General features: G+C 37.7%; 1 protein-coding gene across 3 annotated transcripts; it reads left to right on the top strand.

Annotated features, from left to right (window-relative positions):
• Nucleotides 1-8,869: 8,869 nt before the first annotated feature.
• LOC107777056 (S-type anion channel SLAH2) lies at nucleotides 8,870-15,299 on the top strand. Of its 3 annotated transcripts, XM_016597019.2 has the most exons (7): nucleotides 8,875-8,985; nucleotides 10,796-10,902; nucleotides 11,660-11,854; nucleotides 12,697-13,146; nucleotides 13,631-14,401; nucleotides 14,512-14,543; nucleotides 14,631-15,299. In XM_016597019.2, the coding sequence occupies exons 3-7, from the start codon at nucleotides 11,678-11,680 to the stop codon at nucleotides 15,019-15,021; spliced, it is 1,821 nt and encodes a 606-aa protein (XP_016452505.2). In that variant the 5' UTR covers nucleotides 8,875-8,985; nucleotides 10,796-10,902; nucleotides 11,660-11,677; the 3' UTR covers nucleotides 15,022-15,299. The 3 variants fall into 3 exon arrangements, with proteins under 3 accessions (XP_016452506.2, XP_016452505.2, XP_016452504.2); XM_016597020.2 differs by lacking the exon at nucleotides 10,796-10,902 and having other exon boundaries at nucleotides 8,870-8,985; XM_016597018.2 differs by lacking the exon at nucleotides 8,875-8,985 and having other exon boundaries at nucleotides 10,643-10,902.
• Nucleotides 15,300-19,223: the final 3,924 nt, after the last annotated feature.

Below are 19,223 nucleotides of genomic sequence, written 5' to 3'. Positions count from 1 at the left end.
TTGGAGTTGTTGAAAAACTATGATATCAACATCTTATATCATCCGGGAAAGGCTAATGTGGTGACCGATGCTCTGAGTAGGAAGTCAGTTAGTGTGGGCAGTCTTGCTTATATTCCGGTCAGTGAGAGACCGCTTGCTTTGGACGTTCAGGCCTTGGCCAATTAGTTCGTGAGGTTGGATGTTTCTGAGCCTAATCGTGTGTTAGCTTTCACGGTAGCTCGTTCTTCATTATTGGAGTGTATCCGTCCCATTTGTGTGTCCTTAGAGACCCGGTGCAGCACGGAGGTGCCAAGCAGGTTACTTTAGATGATGATGGAGTTTTGAGATTGCAGGGTCGAGTTTGTGTGCCTAATGTGGATGGGCTTCGGGAGTTGATTTTAGGGGAGGCCCATAGCTCCCGGTAATCTATTCATCCGGGCGCCGTGAAGATGTATCAGGATTTGCGGCAGCATTATTGGTGGCGAAGAATGAAGAAGGATACTATTGCATATGTGGCTCGGTGTTTGAATTGTCAGCAAGTTAAGTACGAGATTCAGAGGCCTGGTGGTTTGTTTCAGAGGATTGAGCTTCCCGAGTAGAAGTGGGAGCGGATCACTATGTATTTCGTTGTTGGACTCCTGTAGACTCGGAGGAAGTTCGACGCAGTATGGGTCATTGTTGATAGGCTGGCCAAGTCAGCACATTTCATTCCTGTGGCAGTCTCCTATTCATCCGAAAGGTTGGCTGAGATCTATATCCGGGATATTGTTAGCCTTCATGGTGTGCCTATTTCTATCATTTCGGACCGCGGTACATAGTTTACCTTGCATTTTTGGAGAGCAGTTCAGCGAGAGTTGGGCACATGGTTGGGTTGAGCACAAAGTTTCATCCCCAGACTGACGGGCAGTCCAAGCGGACCATTCAGATTCTTGAGGATATGTTTTGAGTTTGTGTCATTGACTTTGGAGACACGTGGGATCAGTTTTTGCCTTTAGCAGAGTTTGCCTACAACAACAGCTACCAGTCGAGTATCCAGATGGCTCCTTATGAGGCTTTATATGGTAGGCGGTGTCAGTCTCCGATTGGATGGTTTGAGCCGGGAGAGGCTCGGTTATTGGGTACGGATCTAGTTCAGGAGGCCTTGGACAAGGTCAGGATCATTCAGGATAGGCTTCGTACAGCTCAGTCCAGGCAAAAGAGTTATGCCGACCGCAAGTTTCGAGATTTGGCTTTCATGGTCGGTGAGCGGGTATTGCTTCGAGTGTCGCCTATGAAGGGCGTGATGAGATTTGGGAAGAAGGGCAAGCTTAGCCCTAGGTTCACTGGCCCGTTTGAGATTCTTGATCGAGTGGGAGAGGTGGCTTATAAACTTGCATTATCGCCGAGCTTATCAGTCGTGCATCTAGTGTTTCATGTGTCCGTGCTTTGGAAATATCACGGCGATCCATCCCACGTGTTAGATTCAGCACTGTCCAGTTAGACAAGGACTGTCTTATGAGGAAGAGCCGGTAGCCATTCTAGACCGGCAGGTTCGTTAGTTGAGATCGAAGAGTTTTCCTTCTGTTCGTGTTCAATGGAGAGGCCAGCCTCCTGTGGCATCGACCTAGGAGTCCGAGTCCGATATGCAGAGCCGGTAGCCCTGACTCAGGTACTTTCTTCTTATGTCCATTCGAGGACGAACGATTGTTTTAAAGGTGGAAAATGTGATGACCCAAGAGGTCATCACTTGCTTTTAAATTGAATTCTGTGTTCTGAGTCTTTGAAAACCTCATTTAGTATCACCTCGATTTGCGTGCGTAGTCCGGGTGCGTAGCCGGATAGCCTAAATATGAAAATTTATGAAAAATGATAAATTATGACTGTAAAATGAGTTAATTTGACTTCGGTCAACATTTAAAATATGGGACTTGGGCGTATGTACGGAATCGAATCCTGAGGTCCCAAGCCCGAGAAATGAATTTTTAAAGAAAATTATTTTCTGAAATTGTTTAAAGGAATTTAAAATGAAATTTGATTAGAGCATGAATGTATCGGGCCCGTATTTTGGTTTCAGTGCCCGGTACAGGTCTTATATATGATTTAAGATGTTTCTATGAAATTTGGTGAGAAACGGATGTCATTTGACATGATTCGGACCTAAATTGCTAAGTTGATATTTTAAGAAGTTTGAGGAAATTCTTTGGTTTTGAGGTTTAATTCGTTGTTATTAAGATTATTTTGGCGATTTGATCGCACGGATAAGTTCATATGATGTTGTTGAGTTAGTAGGCATGTTTGGTTTGGAGCCCCGTGGGCTCGGGTGTGTTTCGGAAGGTTTTTAGAACTCAAAAAGTTGCAGGTTTCTGTTGTTCAGTGCCCAGGGATTTTACCCTTCGCGTTCACGTGGTCCCTCTTGCGAACACGAGGCAGTGGGGGGTTATCCCTTCGCGAACGCGGTCCTGGCCACGAGAACGCGAAGGCCAATTAAGCCTGGGCAGGGGGTGGGGCAATTATCTCACGCGAACGCGATAGCTAGTGAGCCTGGACAGGGGGAGCTAGGGGCATTACCTACGCGAACGCGACCCATTGGACGCGAATGCAAGGCTCGAGGAGTTTCTTCTCAGCTAACGCAAGACGGCTTCCGCGAACGCGAAGGCTTATTAGGCCTAACCCATCGCGAACGCGATGAGAACGTCGCGAACGCGATGAACAATTTCGCCCAGTTATTTTAAGTTTCAAAAACAGAATGCCATACGGGATTTTCACTATTTTTCACAAACTTCATCTTCTCCACTCCTCTTGGGCGATTTTTGAAGAACTTCTTCACCATAGCTTCATAGGTATGTAATCCTAAACTTGTTTTCTTCCATTTTTATCAACACTCACTAGATTTCTAGGCCTAAAATATGTGATTAAGGGTAGAAAATTTGGGATTTGGGTAAAGTTAGGGCTTTTTGATTATTTGGGAATTTGACCTCATTTTGGGGTCGGATTTTAAAATAAATTATATATTCGGGCTCGTGGGTGAATGGGTGATCGGGTTTTGGTCCGAACCTCGTGTTTTGACCAAGCGAGCCCGGGGTCAATTTTTGACTTTTTGAGAAGAATGATTGGAAAGCTATAATTAAGCATTGGAATTGGATTATTTAGCATTTATTGATATTATGAAGTTGATTATGTCTAGATACCATTTATTTGGAGCCGAATTCGAAAGGAAAGGCGGTGTTTGAGGCCTGAGTTGGCTGTGGAAGTTCGAGGTAAGTGTTTGGTCTAATCTTAGCTTGAGGGATTAGGAGTTGTGTCCTATTTGCTATTTGTTTCTTGTTGAGTACGATGTATAGGCATGGTGACGAGTATCTATACGTTGGTGTCAAGCATAACCGTGAGTCTTATATTGTGATTTTCATGATTTCGTTGTATTATTCATGCCTTGGTGAAGATTTTTATTTGTTGTGTAAAGTTGTAGAAAGAATTGTGACTTATGAAGATTGAAAAGCGTTGTCTCCAGTTGTATAACGAATTGTGAAAGTATAAGTGATAATTGAAAATCTAGAGCATTGGCTCGAGTTGTGAAGTGAATTGTGAAGTAAAAGTGAGAAAGAGAAGAGATCATTATGTTGCCCCCTTGCCGAACTATTGTTGAGTTGTGGTTCCCTTGCATTGTGTTCTTAATTGATATTACAGTTGCTTAGGTTGATGATTCTTTGTGTTGGGTAGGGATCATGGTTATAGCTTAGGTAGTTAGGTGTCGGAACAAGTTTGGTTATAGCTAAGGTAGTTAGGTGTTGTAACAAGTTTGGTTGTAGCTGAGATAGTTAGGTGTGGTAACGAGTTTGGTTATAGCTGAGGTAGTTAGATGTTGTAATGAGTTTGGTTATAACTGAGGTAGTTGGATGTTGTAACAAGTTTGGTTATAGCTGTTTCTCCCTTGCTGGGACGTGATTACTTATGATGTCGAATCCTTGCCGGGATATTGTAAACCTTATTGATCCCTTGTCGGGACTCTTGTTATGATTATTGTTAATATTATATGTGGATCGGGTTGCACACGCAACAATATTATATGGGGATCGGGTTGTACGCCACAATAATATTATATGTGGATCGTGTTGCACGCCGCAATAATATTATATGTAGGTCGGGTTGCACGCCGTAACAATAATATATGTTGACCGGGTTGCACGCCGCAACAATGATATATGTGGATCGGGTTGCACGCCAAAATAATGATAAATGATATGGATCGGGTTGCACGCCAAAACAATTATTGATACAAGTGTGTTTATTTTGGATATTAGTTTCTTTCGTTCGCTGTGAATTCTAAGCTGCCCTTAGATTGTTACTCTGGATTTACTGGTAATACTAGTATACCCCCGCAGCATGTTTCCCTCTCCCATCTTTACTTGCTTATTCCTGTTTTACTTTCCGCTGTATATTATATAACTGCACAGGTTTATTTGATAGTCTGGTTCCTAGCCTTGTCACTACTTCGCCGAGGTTAGGCTGGACACTTACCAGCACATGGGGTCGGTTGTGCTGATACTATACTCTGCACTCTTTTGTGCAGATCCCAGTGTTGTAGATTTTGGACCGCAGTGAGATTGTTGTTTCTTGTTCATCAGGCGACCTGAGGTAGCCCTGCAGGCATTCATAGGCTTTGGCGTCTCCTTCTATCTACTTTCATGTTTCTTACAAGTATTTCCAGAGACAATATTGTATTTAATTCTTTCAGACCTTTATTTGTAGAATTCTTAGACCGTCTGTGAAACTGTGACACCAGTTCTGGGTAGTCGAGACTCAAATAGTTGTAATAGATATTCATGTTTAGATGGCTTATTGTTTTCTTCCGCTTATGTTATATTCCGTCGTTTAAATGTTATTTCTTCGGAATTGTTAAAGAGAATAAAATTGGTAAAAAGGTAGATGGTTCAATAATTGACTTGCCTAGCTCACATTAGTAGGCGTCAACACGACTCCCGAGGGTGAAAAATCCGGGTCATGACATCCCCTTTCGTAAGCGACCAACTTTGGTCGCTAATTTTAAATTATATTTATTTATATTTTATAATTTTTTAAATAATAATATAATTCTTAAAATTTTATAACTGGGTCCCACTTTAACAATCAAAATTGGTCGCTAATTTCAATATTTCTTTGACCAAGCAAGTCTGACCAGTCCGGTCAACATTTTGACCACATTATCGACCAAAAAGCGACCAACCTTGGTCGCTAATGTATTTAGAATAATTATTTTATAATTTTCTCCAATTAAACGACCAACTTTGATTGTTTTTCTTGACAGATCAATTTTAGTCGCAAATTATTGGTCGCTTTTTTCCGGATTACTAGTCGTAATTAACTGAGAGCAGCTTCCAAAGCATATGTCTAACATTCGCTTTCTTTCCTTTTTTTTTTTTTTGTGCATAGTTACCATCATCTAGATCCTGCCTTTTCACATTTCCCCACATTCCACCTTCTTCTTCGTTGTAACAATGTCTTGTTTTCGTCATTAGAGTCCACAAATTAGCACCAGCATTTTCAATTTGTCTTTTATGTACTAAGTATATAATCATCTCAGTTTTTATGCACTCAGTTATCTTTGCAAATAAATATCCGATCTCAAAACACTTTCTGTTCAAATGAAATTTTATTTGCTATGCTACCCATACCCACGTGTGATCAACCACTGGACATCACAAATAACTGTCCTACAAAGTCGAAATCCAAAATCTTGATGATAGCCAATGCCATCATCAAGATGATAGCCAATGCCATTCCTCTAAGAAATTTAGCAATAATATTTTACGCCTTATTTAGACAAAATGGTAAATTGCATTCTATTTGTCTTTAGTGGACCAAAGCAAAATTTGTCAACTACTGCATGTGTTGTGACCAGCTTTAATATATTGTAGGTATTTTCCTGTCACGCACCACACAAAGTTCCAGGTCCACAACTCTTTCGCAACCATTTTATAAAAATTTATGTGTGTGAACTTATGCTCAAAGACTTTCATAATGCAATTAATATTGGGTGCGCCTCTACAAATAAAATTGGCAATTCAAATTCCACTCTAAACGATTTTGATTTCTGCACGAAGTGTGTGCATATATATATATATATGTGTGTAAAAATTACTAAAATTTCGAAAAGAATATAATTTTAAACCTATAATTTTAAAAATGTAGTGGGTCATAGTAAGAGACTAAAGTTAAACCGATCAAATATAAATTCTTGATCTACCTCTTCACAGTAATGCACACCCATCATCTTAAAATCCTGGATCTGCCTCTATTGTGAAACATTTATAAAAGAAGATTGGACTAATTCCTATATCTGGTGTCTAAGATGGGGATATTCACAGCATCACAGTCAGAATTGCACTTACCAGTGCATCCACACAAACTTTTTTAAAAAGAATTTGTGATTCAAAAATGATGGATTTGAACTGATTATCCTGTTTCCTGCTTTAGCTACGACTAACTAATTCCGATGCACAACTCGTATTTCGTTACTGAATAAATATATAGAGCTAGTGGAATTCTATTTCAGCTTCGGATATATATGTTCCCTTTTTTTTTCAATTTTTCAGACAAAGACCTACTTTTTCTCCTCTCCCAAAGCCATCTCCTCTTTCCTACGTCCTCTATTAATTAATAGGTTATCAAGTTAATTTCTCCCTCCGTTCTCTTTAACAAATCATTTATTAATAGTTTGTTTTACTAACTTAATATTAGTAATGATTATTAAAGTTGTAAGTCTAATAAATTTGGAAGTGTGAATACTAAATATTAAAGTTAATATTGGAAGAAACTAATAAATCTCTTTTGACCATTTGTTAAAATATATGAACACGTAAAACCAAAAAAAATTATTTTTGATATGAGGTACTAGTAAAAGAAAATGGATGGAGTATGTTAAGTGGACTAGCTCGGAGCGACTTTAGAGACCAATCTAGGTTTGTGGAATAGCATTTAGCATGGATGGAGTATGGTACAGGCAAATTTTACTAAAAGTTTAGTGTGTTTTAAACAATGTAGGACGTAAGTATAAAATTTGATGAGTATGGAATGAAGAATTCATATAACACATCTTTAAGGTTTTAGCTGCATTCTGTTTTGTTTTTCTTTTATAATAATGATGTTTGAGTCAATTATTGAATTGAACAACCGCTACTTTTCACCAACATAAATATTTGATAACTCTTTCTGACTATTCTCATAATTCAGTTGTTTCATTAGCCAGTCGATTATAGTACGAGCTCGTTTGGTACGAGAGATAAGGGATAATTAATCTCGAAATTAAATTTAAGATGAGTTTATTCCACGTTTGATTGAGATAAAATTACGGTATAACTAAACCTGAGATTAGTTATCCCAGCATTATAGTGTTATTTTATTTTTCTTAAAAGGATAAAATAACAATTCCCGAATAATTAATCGTGGGATAATTTATTTCCCAACCAAGCGATCATACGTGTAGTCTCCTATTTACCACCACTTCCTTTGCATTTTCCACCAAGTACACTATGATTTCCACTATACCTACTCAATGTACGTCGTCGACCTTTACAGTTTATAACTCCCACTTGCTAGATCTCTTTTTCTCTGTCTAGGCATGCACCCGTTTTGTACACGCTTTTTCATCTCTTACGTACACAAATTGCACTGAATGCGGTTCCTAGGGTTAGTCCAACACCAACTTGAATCCAGTTGGATTATGTTTTCGTGTTTTCCTATGCTTTGTTTGTACGATTTCCTTAATTATTTCATGTGGAAAAATGCGAAGTCTTCATTCTTAATTCTAGCTGCGGCTACGCACTTGCGATATTTCTATTACGTTCTCAAGCAAATGTCACTGTCCTGTTGGTGTTGTTAAGAGAAAAATCTGCTCAAGAGCATAATCTAGTGGTAAACGAAGAGGGTGATTCACACAAGAGGCATGGATTTAAAATTCATCATAGAGTAAAAAAAATTATTTCATTTATTTTAATTTATGTAACATAGTTTGACTCAACACAGAATTAAAAAAAAAATGAAAACTTTTGATATTTGTGATCTTAAACATATGATACTTTGTATGGTTACAAAGCTTTTGAAATCTATGATCTTAAACATTACATAACATTCCTGTAGCCATAAAAGCGTACCATTAAAGGTAAAATAAAAAATTTAAGTTAAATTATTTTCAAATATATTAATACCTCATTCTTTTTGAAATAGACTATTAGTAAGAAAAATGTATCATATAAACCGGAATAGAGGGATCATGTGATTTCTTCTAGTTTATCAAAACTTAGTGCACAAAGTTATTTGATACCTATATGGATGAGAGATGACACTTTAGAATAAAAATAGTTAAATATGGACAAGTAAACACAGGCGGATCTAGGATTTCTTGAACATGAGTGCACCACTAAAAAAACAGAAAAAAATATTAAGCGGGAGTCAATCCTATTTCTCAAGGTAAATAACCCAATATTCAGCCAAGTGCACCATTCAATCTTTTTGGAACATGAATACTAATAGATAATATTAGACAAATTCTAAAAAATACGTACATAAAATAACCAGTTTGACGATGAGACCATGAGGACATGTGCTCCATGATTTGGGCTATGAATCTGCCCCCGCAAGTGAACCGAGACCACTTATTAAAAACGAAAAGATAGAAGCTGAGATCTAACAAGTAAAAAAGACTACCCCAGAAATTTGATACATTATGATCAAGTCCTTATAAATTCGATTGGTCATGTCGAGAAAAGGTGTCATTAGTCGTCATGGACCATATTATTACTTGGTGGGTGATCAACTTCAATATTTTATACTACAATTTAATGAATAGTACTTTTCTTCTTTGCTGTAGTGTGGGGACTCTCTCCGTATATATATTCTCTTTCTGCATTACATGTTTGACCCACGAATTGAATACAGTTGTCCATTATATTGTTTTCGTGTTTAAGTTTCTAAGCTTCCCGAATCGACGGCGATAGATTCCTTTGATGCTTTATATCTAGCTATTTTCGTGAGGTAAGGACTAAATCTTTTTGTACAATTTGAATTTGAATTCTCTGGAATTTGTTTCTTCACCTATAGTTTTCAATGCAGTTTGACAAATTTATTGATAGAGGCGTGTAATATGTATAACAATATCTGTCACTGTTTCTTTATTAAATTTTATAGAACTTGAAAAAATCGTGTAATATTAATTGTAACAGGTGGTTTTTGTTGTCAGCTATTGATACCGTTAATCTGTATTATATTCTGTTTAATCCTTCTTCATTAATATGATATTAATAAGAACTTTGATGTTATCCTACACGTACTAAACTAGCTTTGTCAAGAACCTCCGCAGTCTCATCTTCAAACAAGTTGCATAAAAATGACGTATTACCAAAACCTGCATGCTCACACTGCTTAATTATTTTTTCTTGCCAAAAATAAAATACAATAAATAAAATAAAAGCTTCCGTTGGTAGTATTAACCTTGGTGCAGTCTCTTTCTGTTTTATTTAATGTAATATATTTTCTCATTAATGGTTATATTTGTCGTCATTCTTTAGACTAGCGAAGTTTTATTTAATATTTTATTGTTAAGATTGCATGATTCATATAGGTAGTCGCAATTGGAAGTGATGGTTCGTCTTATCTGTGTGTTTGACAATAGCTAATAGTTTTAAAGTTGTATTAATAATTATCTTTCGTCTCAATCTGGTAAATCTTGTAGTAATCTTTCAGAAAAAGTGGCGTCTTGTTCCTTTAATACGAATTGTTCAAAATCTTGATGCTGACATTGAAGCAATTTTTTCCAACTCTATCCTTAATAGGAGTACTTGCTATATACGTTGTTTCACTTATTAGCAGGCAAATAGTTGTAGTCAACACTGTTCTCCAGCGAATCGAGGACAAATATTCAAGTTGTACCTGCTAGGTTCACCTACTATAAAGAACACAAGTTATGTTTTATATATGGAGAGAGAGTAGGCGTTTAAACATAAAAATTACTATAATTTTCTAAAAAAGAAAATAGTACTTTGAGTAAAGTTAAAAAATGATATTTGGAATTTGGAATTTGAAATTTGAAATTGTGTTTGGACATGCATTTCACTTGAAAAAATATTACAGTTTTGTGAAGGGGGGAAAAACAATTTTTCTAAAAATTTAATTTCCAAAACTTGCAAAATTTTATGGACAAACAGGGCCATATTGTAAATTTAATTTGAAATAGCAGATTATTCTATTTTCCCACCTATCACATAAAGTACTACTAAAATTTTTTTATCAATTGCAATTTTTTTTTTTGAAACTCAACCTGATTGCACAAATTAAAGTTGAACTACTATTCATGTTTTTGTCTCATACTCCAGCGTGAACTTATTTTCTTTTCGTTTTATTTTAAAAAGAATGGCTCCTTTCTAAATTTACCAACAATTTAGCTTAAACTTACAACTCTACCTTTAATGAGAAATTTTTATAAATCACACAACTACTCTGGGCCCCTTTTTGACTTGTTTAGGACCACAAATTCCAAAATTCTTTATTTTTTTTCTTAAATTCCGTATCCAATCAAACAGGTTCACGGACGGAATATGTTTTTTTATGTTTTTGTTGATCGGAATATTGTTAACTTCATTCATAGATGGCAGCTGTATATAACACAAATGATGTGACTGATGTCTGCTTCCAAGAACATTGCATGACTAATTAATGCTATTTATACTTCTTTCTTTCTTTCCGACTCGTCATTGGTCTCTCAAAAGTGCTCCATCCCAGTCTTGGCATCCTTCCTTTTAATTCCTCTGAAAAGAAAAACTTAGATCTTTAATTTTGGGTGCTTCAGTTTCGATCTACAATCAATCCAAGTACTGTAGCCGTTAAGAGAATATTGACATTCAAGTCCCATAGTGGATTGCATTGTCTGCATTTAAACAGCAGAAAAAATAGGAGGTAACATCTCCTTGGCTTCTTGCTTTGGCTATGTTTGTAAACTTCTTTTTATTTTTTTTGGTACAGTATAATAGAGATATATTCTTCTTGTTAAATCATTCATGGCCAGTATTTCAGCACTCGCTATAGATCGATCCTGCACTATTTCAGAAGAGAATTCGCTTTTGTTTCTTTGTTTTCCTATTTGTTTCTATTTTTTTAATCTTTTTATTATGTCTGCCAAGTGCAAAGGAAGATGATCAAATTCTAGAGAGGTCACCAGAGGCTATTGGTTAAAGAGAACTTGAATGAGTCTTAGCTTGTTTTTTCTTTTTCTTTTATGGAATACATATTTTGCAAATGTTGATTATCAGGACAAGTATATAGTATAATATAAGTATAGTGCATGATCCATGTTCCTGCTTTAACAAACAGGCATATGATACTTCTTTGGGTTTGTCCATATTTGTCAAAAATAGGCGTCCTGAAGTTTCTTTCCTCATATCATTGAGCAAAAAAAATTTTATAATAATAAAAGTTTAAAATATATACATATAGTGTAATGAACATTTGGCATCATCAGTGTGATTTAATCTGTTATAACAGATCAACTTACCACTTATTCTATATTACCAATCAATACTACTATTAAAGATAATTACTTGTAATTACCTTTCCTTTTAAGTGGTAAATAATTTTCACACTGTCAATATATGGAACTTCAATTAAAAAATAATATGTTTATGTACCTAATAGTTAGAGTATATTTTATTTACAGGCCGTTCTTTAAATAAGCATGGAAACAAGTGAACAAATCCATACTGAGAAGGAAGCTTCTGCTGAAGGACTTCCATCACTCATCAGATTCATAAGTTCTGAAATGGATCACGACTTTGATAGTATAGTGAATGACCATATTAAAAATCAGACTGCGCCTGCACCTGAATCTCACTTTCCAAGCTCATCAATTATGGTAATTAATCTTTTTTCTTTTCTTAGTAATAATGTCAGTTAGAGGTAAAATAAATGCTGTATTCTTCAGTTGTATTTATTTTATTCGCGACTTGTAGATTTGATAGCTCTCCACCTTTTGCTGGTATAAGATATGTATTACTATTAGCTTGAACTCTAGTATTATGCTGTTCATGTAAAATAGAAGCTGACTTTTCAGAACTATAATCACAAAACTACTTTTCAGATTCTTTTCTTTTTTCTCAGCTCTAGACTTTCTTATATCTATGATTTACAAATTACAACTACTTTTACAAGTTTGTGCCCAAGATAAGCAGATCCCTGTACCTGATTGACTAATGATAATCTAACTAAATATTTGAAACCAAAAATTAGATTGAAATACTTTCTAGGGGCTTGAATTTTAAATTTAATTCAGTGATTCATTGGAATATTTAGAATGGGAGTCTTGAAGCAACGATAAAGTTGTCTCCATGTGACCTATGGGTCAGGGGTTCGTGCCGTGGAATCAGCCATTGGTGCTTGCATCAGGGTAGGTTGCCTACATCACACCCCTTGGGATGCGGCCCTTGCATGAACGCGGGATGCTTCATGCGCAGAGCTTCCGACTCATTGGAATATTTCTAACTGCTATTTATATACTTTTGGATAAAGGTTACTACTATGCTACATCTATGATCTTGTACCTTTCAACACCTTCCTCTGTTTGTTATTGATCATTGAATAAAGTAGGAAGTATCATTGGATGAAATTTGAGTATAGATTGGACTTTATTACCACCTTGATCTGTAACATATAGTGTGGCACTTCACTGGCCTAAATACTTTCCTATGATCTTTCTAGGTATCTGAATTTGCTGCTGAGCGAGAGAGTGACAGAATTCGTGCAGTTTCCATTAGCATGCCCCCCTCTCCGAAAAAAGTTGTCTTCACTGATGACACTAAAGATACTCCTGATTCTGCTTTTAGATCAAAAGATGCTGGTAGCAATGGAAATAAGAAAACAAGGTTTTATTCTCAGCCTATGCCAACAGGTACAACTGCAGCCTCTGGAGCTCCTGCAAGCGGCGAACTTCCTAGGAATCCCAGGATTAGCAAGCTAAAGGATAAAAGATATGACAGTTTCAAAACATTTTCTGGTAGGCTTGAGAGACAGTTATCGAATTTGCGCGGAAATAAGAACCAGGAAACAGAACAAGAGTCCATCTCTCAACCCAGTCCTGAACTGGAAATTAATATTCCTGTTGACCGATATTTTGATGCCTTGGAGGGGCCAGAACTTGACAAGCTAAGGGTATGCTTTTATCCATCCATTTATTTTGGTTATCTGGCTGGAGTTTCATTGTTTAGGGGTAAAAGTTTGTCTTTTTTATTTATTACCATCTAATCATCTAAGTATTAGAAAGTTCACAGTGCTTTTCCCAGGCTACAATCTAGTGTAAAGGGTATTCACCTGCTCCAATTAATTTTCCACTCTATAGTTGTGGAATCAATTTACTTGGTTAAATCTAATCTGCATGTTTATTAGAGGAAGCCATTTGATTTTCTTTTTGGTGACTACTTATTTTGTTGTATGTTTGTTTATTTGAAATAAGAGCAAATACTTAGAGTAAGCCTCAAGGGCGTTAATGCAAACTACTAGTTAGATGCTTCAATGGGAATTGATTTAACATCGTGAACCTTGTCCTGTTACTTCCTTTCATTTCTAGCTTTATCTGTCAGTACAATCATAATGAATCAAGATTGTGAGCTGATATTGCATTTTTTTTCCTCTACAGGCTTCTGAGGAAAGTGTTCTTCCAGAGGACAAGACATGGCCATTTCTACTTCGTTTCCCTATTTCATCGTTTGGTATCATTCTTGGTGTTAGTAGCCAAGCTATAATGTGGAAAGCGTTGGCCACATCCGCCACGACCAAATTTCTCCACATAAGTTTGGACGTAAACCTTGTTCTCTGGTGCATCTCTGTTGCCCTGATGGCCATTGTCTCTTTCACTTATGCCTTGAAAATCATTTTCTACTTTGAAGCAGTTCGTAGAGAGTACTACCACCCGATACGTGTTAACTTCTTCTTTGCTCCATGGATAGCGCTTCTATTCTTAGCGCTTGGACTTCCACCTACAGTTTATCAAAACCTTCCTGAAGCTTTATGGTATGTACTTATGACCCCATTCTTATGTTTAGAGCTCAAGATCTATGGGCAATGGATGTCCGGAGGTCAAAGAAGGCTCTCAAAGGTGGCCAATCCATCAAATCATCTCTCCGTTGTGGGGAATTTTGTTGGTTCCTTGCTTGGTGCAACCATGGGACTAAAAGAAGGGGCGATTTTCTTCTTTGCTGTTGGATTGGCTCATTACACTGTTCTGTTTGTAACTCTGTACCAAAGACTTCCAACAAATGAGACACTGCCAAAGGATCTTCATCCGGTGTTCTTTCTATTTGTTGCTGCTCCAAGTGTTGCTTCTATGGCATGGGCAAATATTCAAGGGTCCTTTGATTTTGGAGCTCGGATTGCATATTTCATTGCCTTGTTCCTTTATTTCTCACTGGTATGTCAACTAGATAGTCAAGTGTCTTCAACATTTGCAAATTGCTTCAACCTTTGATGTTTTCGTAGCATGCTCATCTGTTTCCTTTTTTTTTTCTTATTCATTAACAGGCTGTTCGCATTAATTTCTTCCGAGGCTTCAGGTATGCTAATGTACATATGTGTCTATATCTTAGTACCTCATGATCTTTGGCTTTGTTCTTAAAACAAGTCTCATTTTGTAATTGTAGGTTTTCATTGGCTTGGTGGGCCTACACTTTTCCGATGACCGGAGCTGCTATTGCCACAATCAGATACTCAAATGTGGTTAACACTGTTGTGACCAAAATCCTGGTTGTCATACTTTGCACTCTTTCTACACTCACAGTGACAGCACTGCTTGTGACAACCATCATTCATGCCTTTGTTCTGAGAGACCTCTTTCCAAATGACATCTCTATTGCAATTAGCGAGAGAAGGCCTAAAACACATCGAAGATGGTATCATCATAGACGAGCTGGCAGCACAGATATTGATGAGTTCCTTAAATATGCAGATTCTGCTGAAGCCAAAGATATCGAAGCAGCTCTTAGTAGCATAGAGTTGACCACCTCTGCTACAAAAGAAGTTAGTCAAGATTGATTCGTTCAGTTCGATGATCCTGAATTGTTGCTTGCATGTATCATTTGCAAAACTTTAATATTTTATCAAGTGAGGAGCACCAAAATTTTGGCAATCCTGTGAGCTTGATAAAGGAGAAGGCACAAAGGGTCTTGTAAAAAGAAGTGATCAAGGTAAAAGCACTATGAGAGATACAAGGGAACGAGTGGTTTTCCAAGTTTTGAAAGTGTTCCTTTCTGTATATAGTGTGGGAGATGTGTATTTTTCTATTAATAAAAGGGTCCTTTGTATCTTTTTCACTGCTGAGCTCTTATGATGTTGCAGTATCCACAATTTTATTATTCAGCTTACTGGTGCAAATTTCATATATATATATATGGTCATTTGGTGCAAAATCAACTTGTAACCTAACTAATAGGACAGAATATTAACATGCATTAGCATGCTTTATCTTTAGATGTTGTGAAGATTGCCCTTCAGGTTACACATTGCCATAACTAGCCCAACTTTTCGAGCTGATAAAATTCAACGTCAGTTTACAAGCACAAGATCTAGGATAAAGCTCTTACACAGGAGCGTAGGCACCTTGTTCCAAGCGGTATCACGCGATATCACTTCGTCTAATTTTTTTAACAATATGTATGTATAAATAATAAACATAAAAATTAGATGTAAATATAAAAATGACACTGCTTGCCTTTTATGGTAATTTATTAATTTGCCTATTTCTTTCAATATTGACACCACTTATTAAAATTTCCTGCATATGCCACTGTTCTTACATGGAGCTCCATGTTATAGATCAATATAGAGATGGAGGTAATGCAGAAAATTATTAAAGGAAATTAAGATGATGCTTCAAGGCGAGTTATAATGTCTCTTTACTAAAGGTTAAATTTGTTCCTACCAAATAATCTGTGTAAATAGAGTTATGCTTCCAGTACAATGGAATCCAATTCTAATTATGTTTCTCACGGAGTCAGACTCATAAGCGTTCACCTAGGGAGAACAAAGTGTCTTACCTATGAAATTAGATATAAGAATTCACCTAGGAGAACAAAGTATCTAAGCATCAACATCAGATTTCAGAGATTCGCAGATGTCCGAAACAAGAAATATCCAGATGCAGCAAAAATACTCCAGTGGTCATCGCAGCAGATTGAGATACAGGAGCAAACTAAGAATGACCGGGGTGACGGAAACAGAGGCGGCTCCAAATGCTTGGTTGGGACATTCAACGACCCCTTTAATCTCAGCCCCAACACAGAAGTTATCAAAAAATTGTTCCTTTACAGGTGGAAGAACACTGCAGGGGCCAGGGGCGGATCAAGCTCACACAGGACCTAAGGGGCCAAAGTTTAATATGGCGCCTAAGCCCAAAGTTTGTATCTTCGTTTTTGGATTTGTTATCATCTCCCTCAAAGTTATTGACTTGTTCATTTATAGAATATTCTCCTACATTTTGTGATTTAGTTTTTCCATTATTTATCAAAAAGTTCTCAAGAGCTCCTTTTTGAGATTTTATTAAATTTTCAACTTTTTTTTCTTTTGGATTTTTGAATATCCGGATGCATATTTTCTTGTAGACATGTTTATATTTTGATAAAAATTAAACAATATGTACATAGTAAAATTAAAAAAATAATAAATAACAAATAAAAATAATACTAGAAAGTTAGGATGATATTACCCGACTAACTGATTCAAGAAGTTTGAAAACTTTGATTCCAAAATATCTAGTTGTTGGCTTGTTGGAGTCTTGGAGAAAGAAATCTAGTAGAAAGAAGATAAGCATGAATAAAAAGAAAGGAAGAAGGTATGTCACTGTGTCTCTTTCTCCTATATGGAATATGAAGAATGAAATTGAAATATTGGATTGGGTCTTGGAATTATTTGGGAAGAAGAGCAAAAAGTAGAGTTGTCAAATCAAATCTAAGTGACAACTATTTTTTTAGTATTATTTTAAGCTTTACTTTATTAATATATTAAAAAAAATTCTTTTTTATATATGAAAAGTAAAAAAGTACTAAATAAATTATTTATTTTTTAAAAAAGAAAAACCTATAAACCTATAAAATATATAGTATTCCTAAAAAATGAGGCCTCCCAAAATTGGGGGCCTAAGGACTTGCCTTACCCCATACACCTATAGAGGGGCTAAAACAGATGCCACTTGATCGCAGTTCGACAACAGGTTATAGTCCCTTGGGACAACTATGTGACGATCAGACCCTTCTACTCTGAACTCCATGTGAGTATGGTGACCTACAAACTCGCGAACGTTCTTCGGGTCGACATCTAAACCCCAGCCTTCACCTTCGGCACACCGGCCTCCTCCAATGTTGGATGACGTGCCACCCTCAGTGGAGCGCACAGAGCCAGCCCCTATGTAAATCCCTTTCGTTTGGGGAGACCTCCCCGCTAAGATGGTGTCAGCCATAAACATTGGGTACAGGTTCCGTCTGCGACGCCCTACTTCTACCAGTATCTACGGCCACATCCTTTCCAAGCTCCATTCTCCTCCTTTTTCTCAGTAACGACTCCTCCCCGTTAGAGGATTCATCCAAGAGGTGAAGGGTCGGTACAGAAGAAGTCTCCTCCCTCACGACCATATCCCGAGAAGGACCTTCCATTTGAATCGGTTGAGGACAACCCCCTCAAACAGATTCAGTCAAAATAAAATGCATTCCTGCAACAGCGACAGCCTGTCGGAATACATGGACTGGTTCCCTCCGTCTGGAAGCTCCTCGACCTGTCGTCATGAAGAGTCGTATCAATAGACGACGATGTATAACCGACGAAATGATACAAGGGAAAACGTTTACCAGATGAAACTCTCGGGCCATAACGTTTTACGAAGGCGAGCCAATCTCGGGTCTCCACTACATGGGTCAACAGACGCGCTACCCAATCCCTTATACCCGCAACAGGGCTGGGTGGACGTCCCATAGCTGCAAACGAGAAACAAATAAACCCTATGACAAATGAAGAGAAAAGAAAGAGTGAAATAAGTGGCAACACTTACGAGTCTCGTTCTATCGCTCCGGGAACCTGGCGGGGTCGGAAACAATGTGTTCAGTTTTGACCAAGAAGTGCTTATTCCAAAACGTGCGACTTGCTCGGTCGTCGGTCCCAACCACCAACCTCTTTATTCTACGATATCTCAAATGCACTATAGTGCCTCTGTGGAAGCTGGGCGAGAACCGATGTAAGAGGTGGTGGATAGGAACCTCGCATTCCGCCAACTCTGCATACTTTGTCAACAGTAGGAGTATCTTAAGTGTGTATGGTGAGAGTTGCGCCGGGCAAACTTGGTAGAATCTACAGAACTCCTCCACTAATGGAAGGAGGGGGAAAGAATGACCTATCGCGAAAGGGTACTCGTAAAAAGCGCAGTACCCACGTCTATGGACTTCCACAAAATCCCTTCCCGCTGGAACCATGTCAACATGAGCGGGGGTGTTATACTTTGTACAGAGATCGTCAATATGAACTTGTTCCATTTTAGAGAGCATGGGGGTAAGAGTAGGAGGAGGATCCTTGATTAAGTCGCTTCGAGATATGGGGTGCCTCGGCAGCAACTCCTCCACCATGGGAAAACTATCCCCCTCTTCCACCATCATATCCTCACCACCGGAAGGGGGCGCCACAGACAACGGGGCGGCCTCAGAAACCCCCTCATGAGATCGATGTGTTCTTGGCATTACATTTGATGAAAGAGGTGTCAGAACAGTGGAGAAGGTTATGAACGAAGAACGGGAGAAGAAGAAGCAGAAAGTTGTTAGAACAAACTTGGGAGGGATGAGAAAGGCTAACCAGAAATAAAATGGCCAAGAGATTTTGAAAAAACAAACCCTCCGCCTATTTATAGGATTGAGTGGCTCCAAAATCGAAACGGAAGGTTGCAGAATGACACCGAAATCGAAGCGACAAGCCATCAACCCCTGTCTCAAAAACACGCATAATGATGACGTACGTGGAGATGACGTCATTTCCCGATAGAATACACTATCCGGTGTCTTGTTGAGCACGCTGACTGCCCATTATTGGCCAAGCCGTGACGCTTCGCAAGACTAAATTTCTCCATAAGAGCGAGTGGTGTCCACTCATCGAGGACGCACCAAGTTTCAACCTCGACAAGCGGAGGGACTAATTGTATTGGTCTAAATTTGAACAACCACGACCATTGATGAGTACGATAAATGACGAGATCTTCGTAGCTC

This window comes from Nicotiana tabacum, chromosome 6, assembly GCF_000715075.1.
Source record: "Nicotiana tabacum cultivar K326 chromosome 6, ASM71507v2, whole genome shotgun sequence".
Classification (NCBI taxonomy): Eukaryota; Viridiplantae; Streptophyta; class Magnoliopsida; order Solanales; family Solanaceae; genus Nicotiana; species Nicotiana tabacum.
Note: the sequence above shows the minus strand (reverse complement) of the source record. Positions and strands in the feature narration are given on the sequence as shown.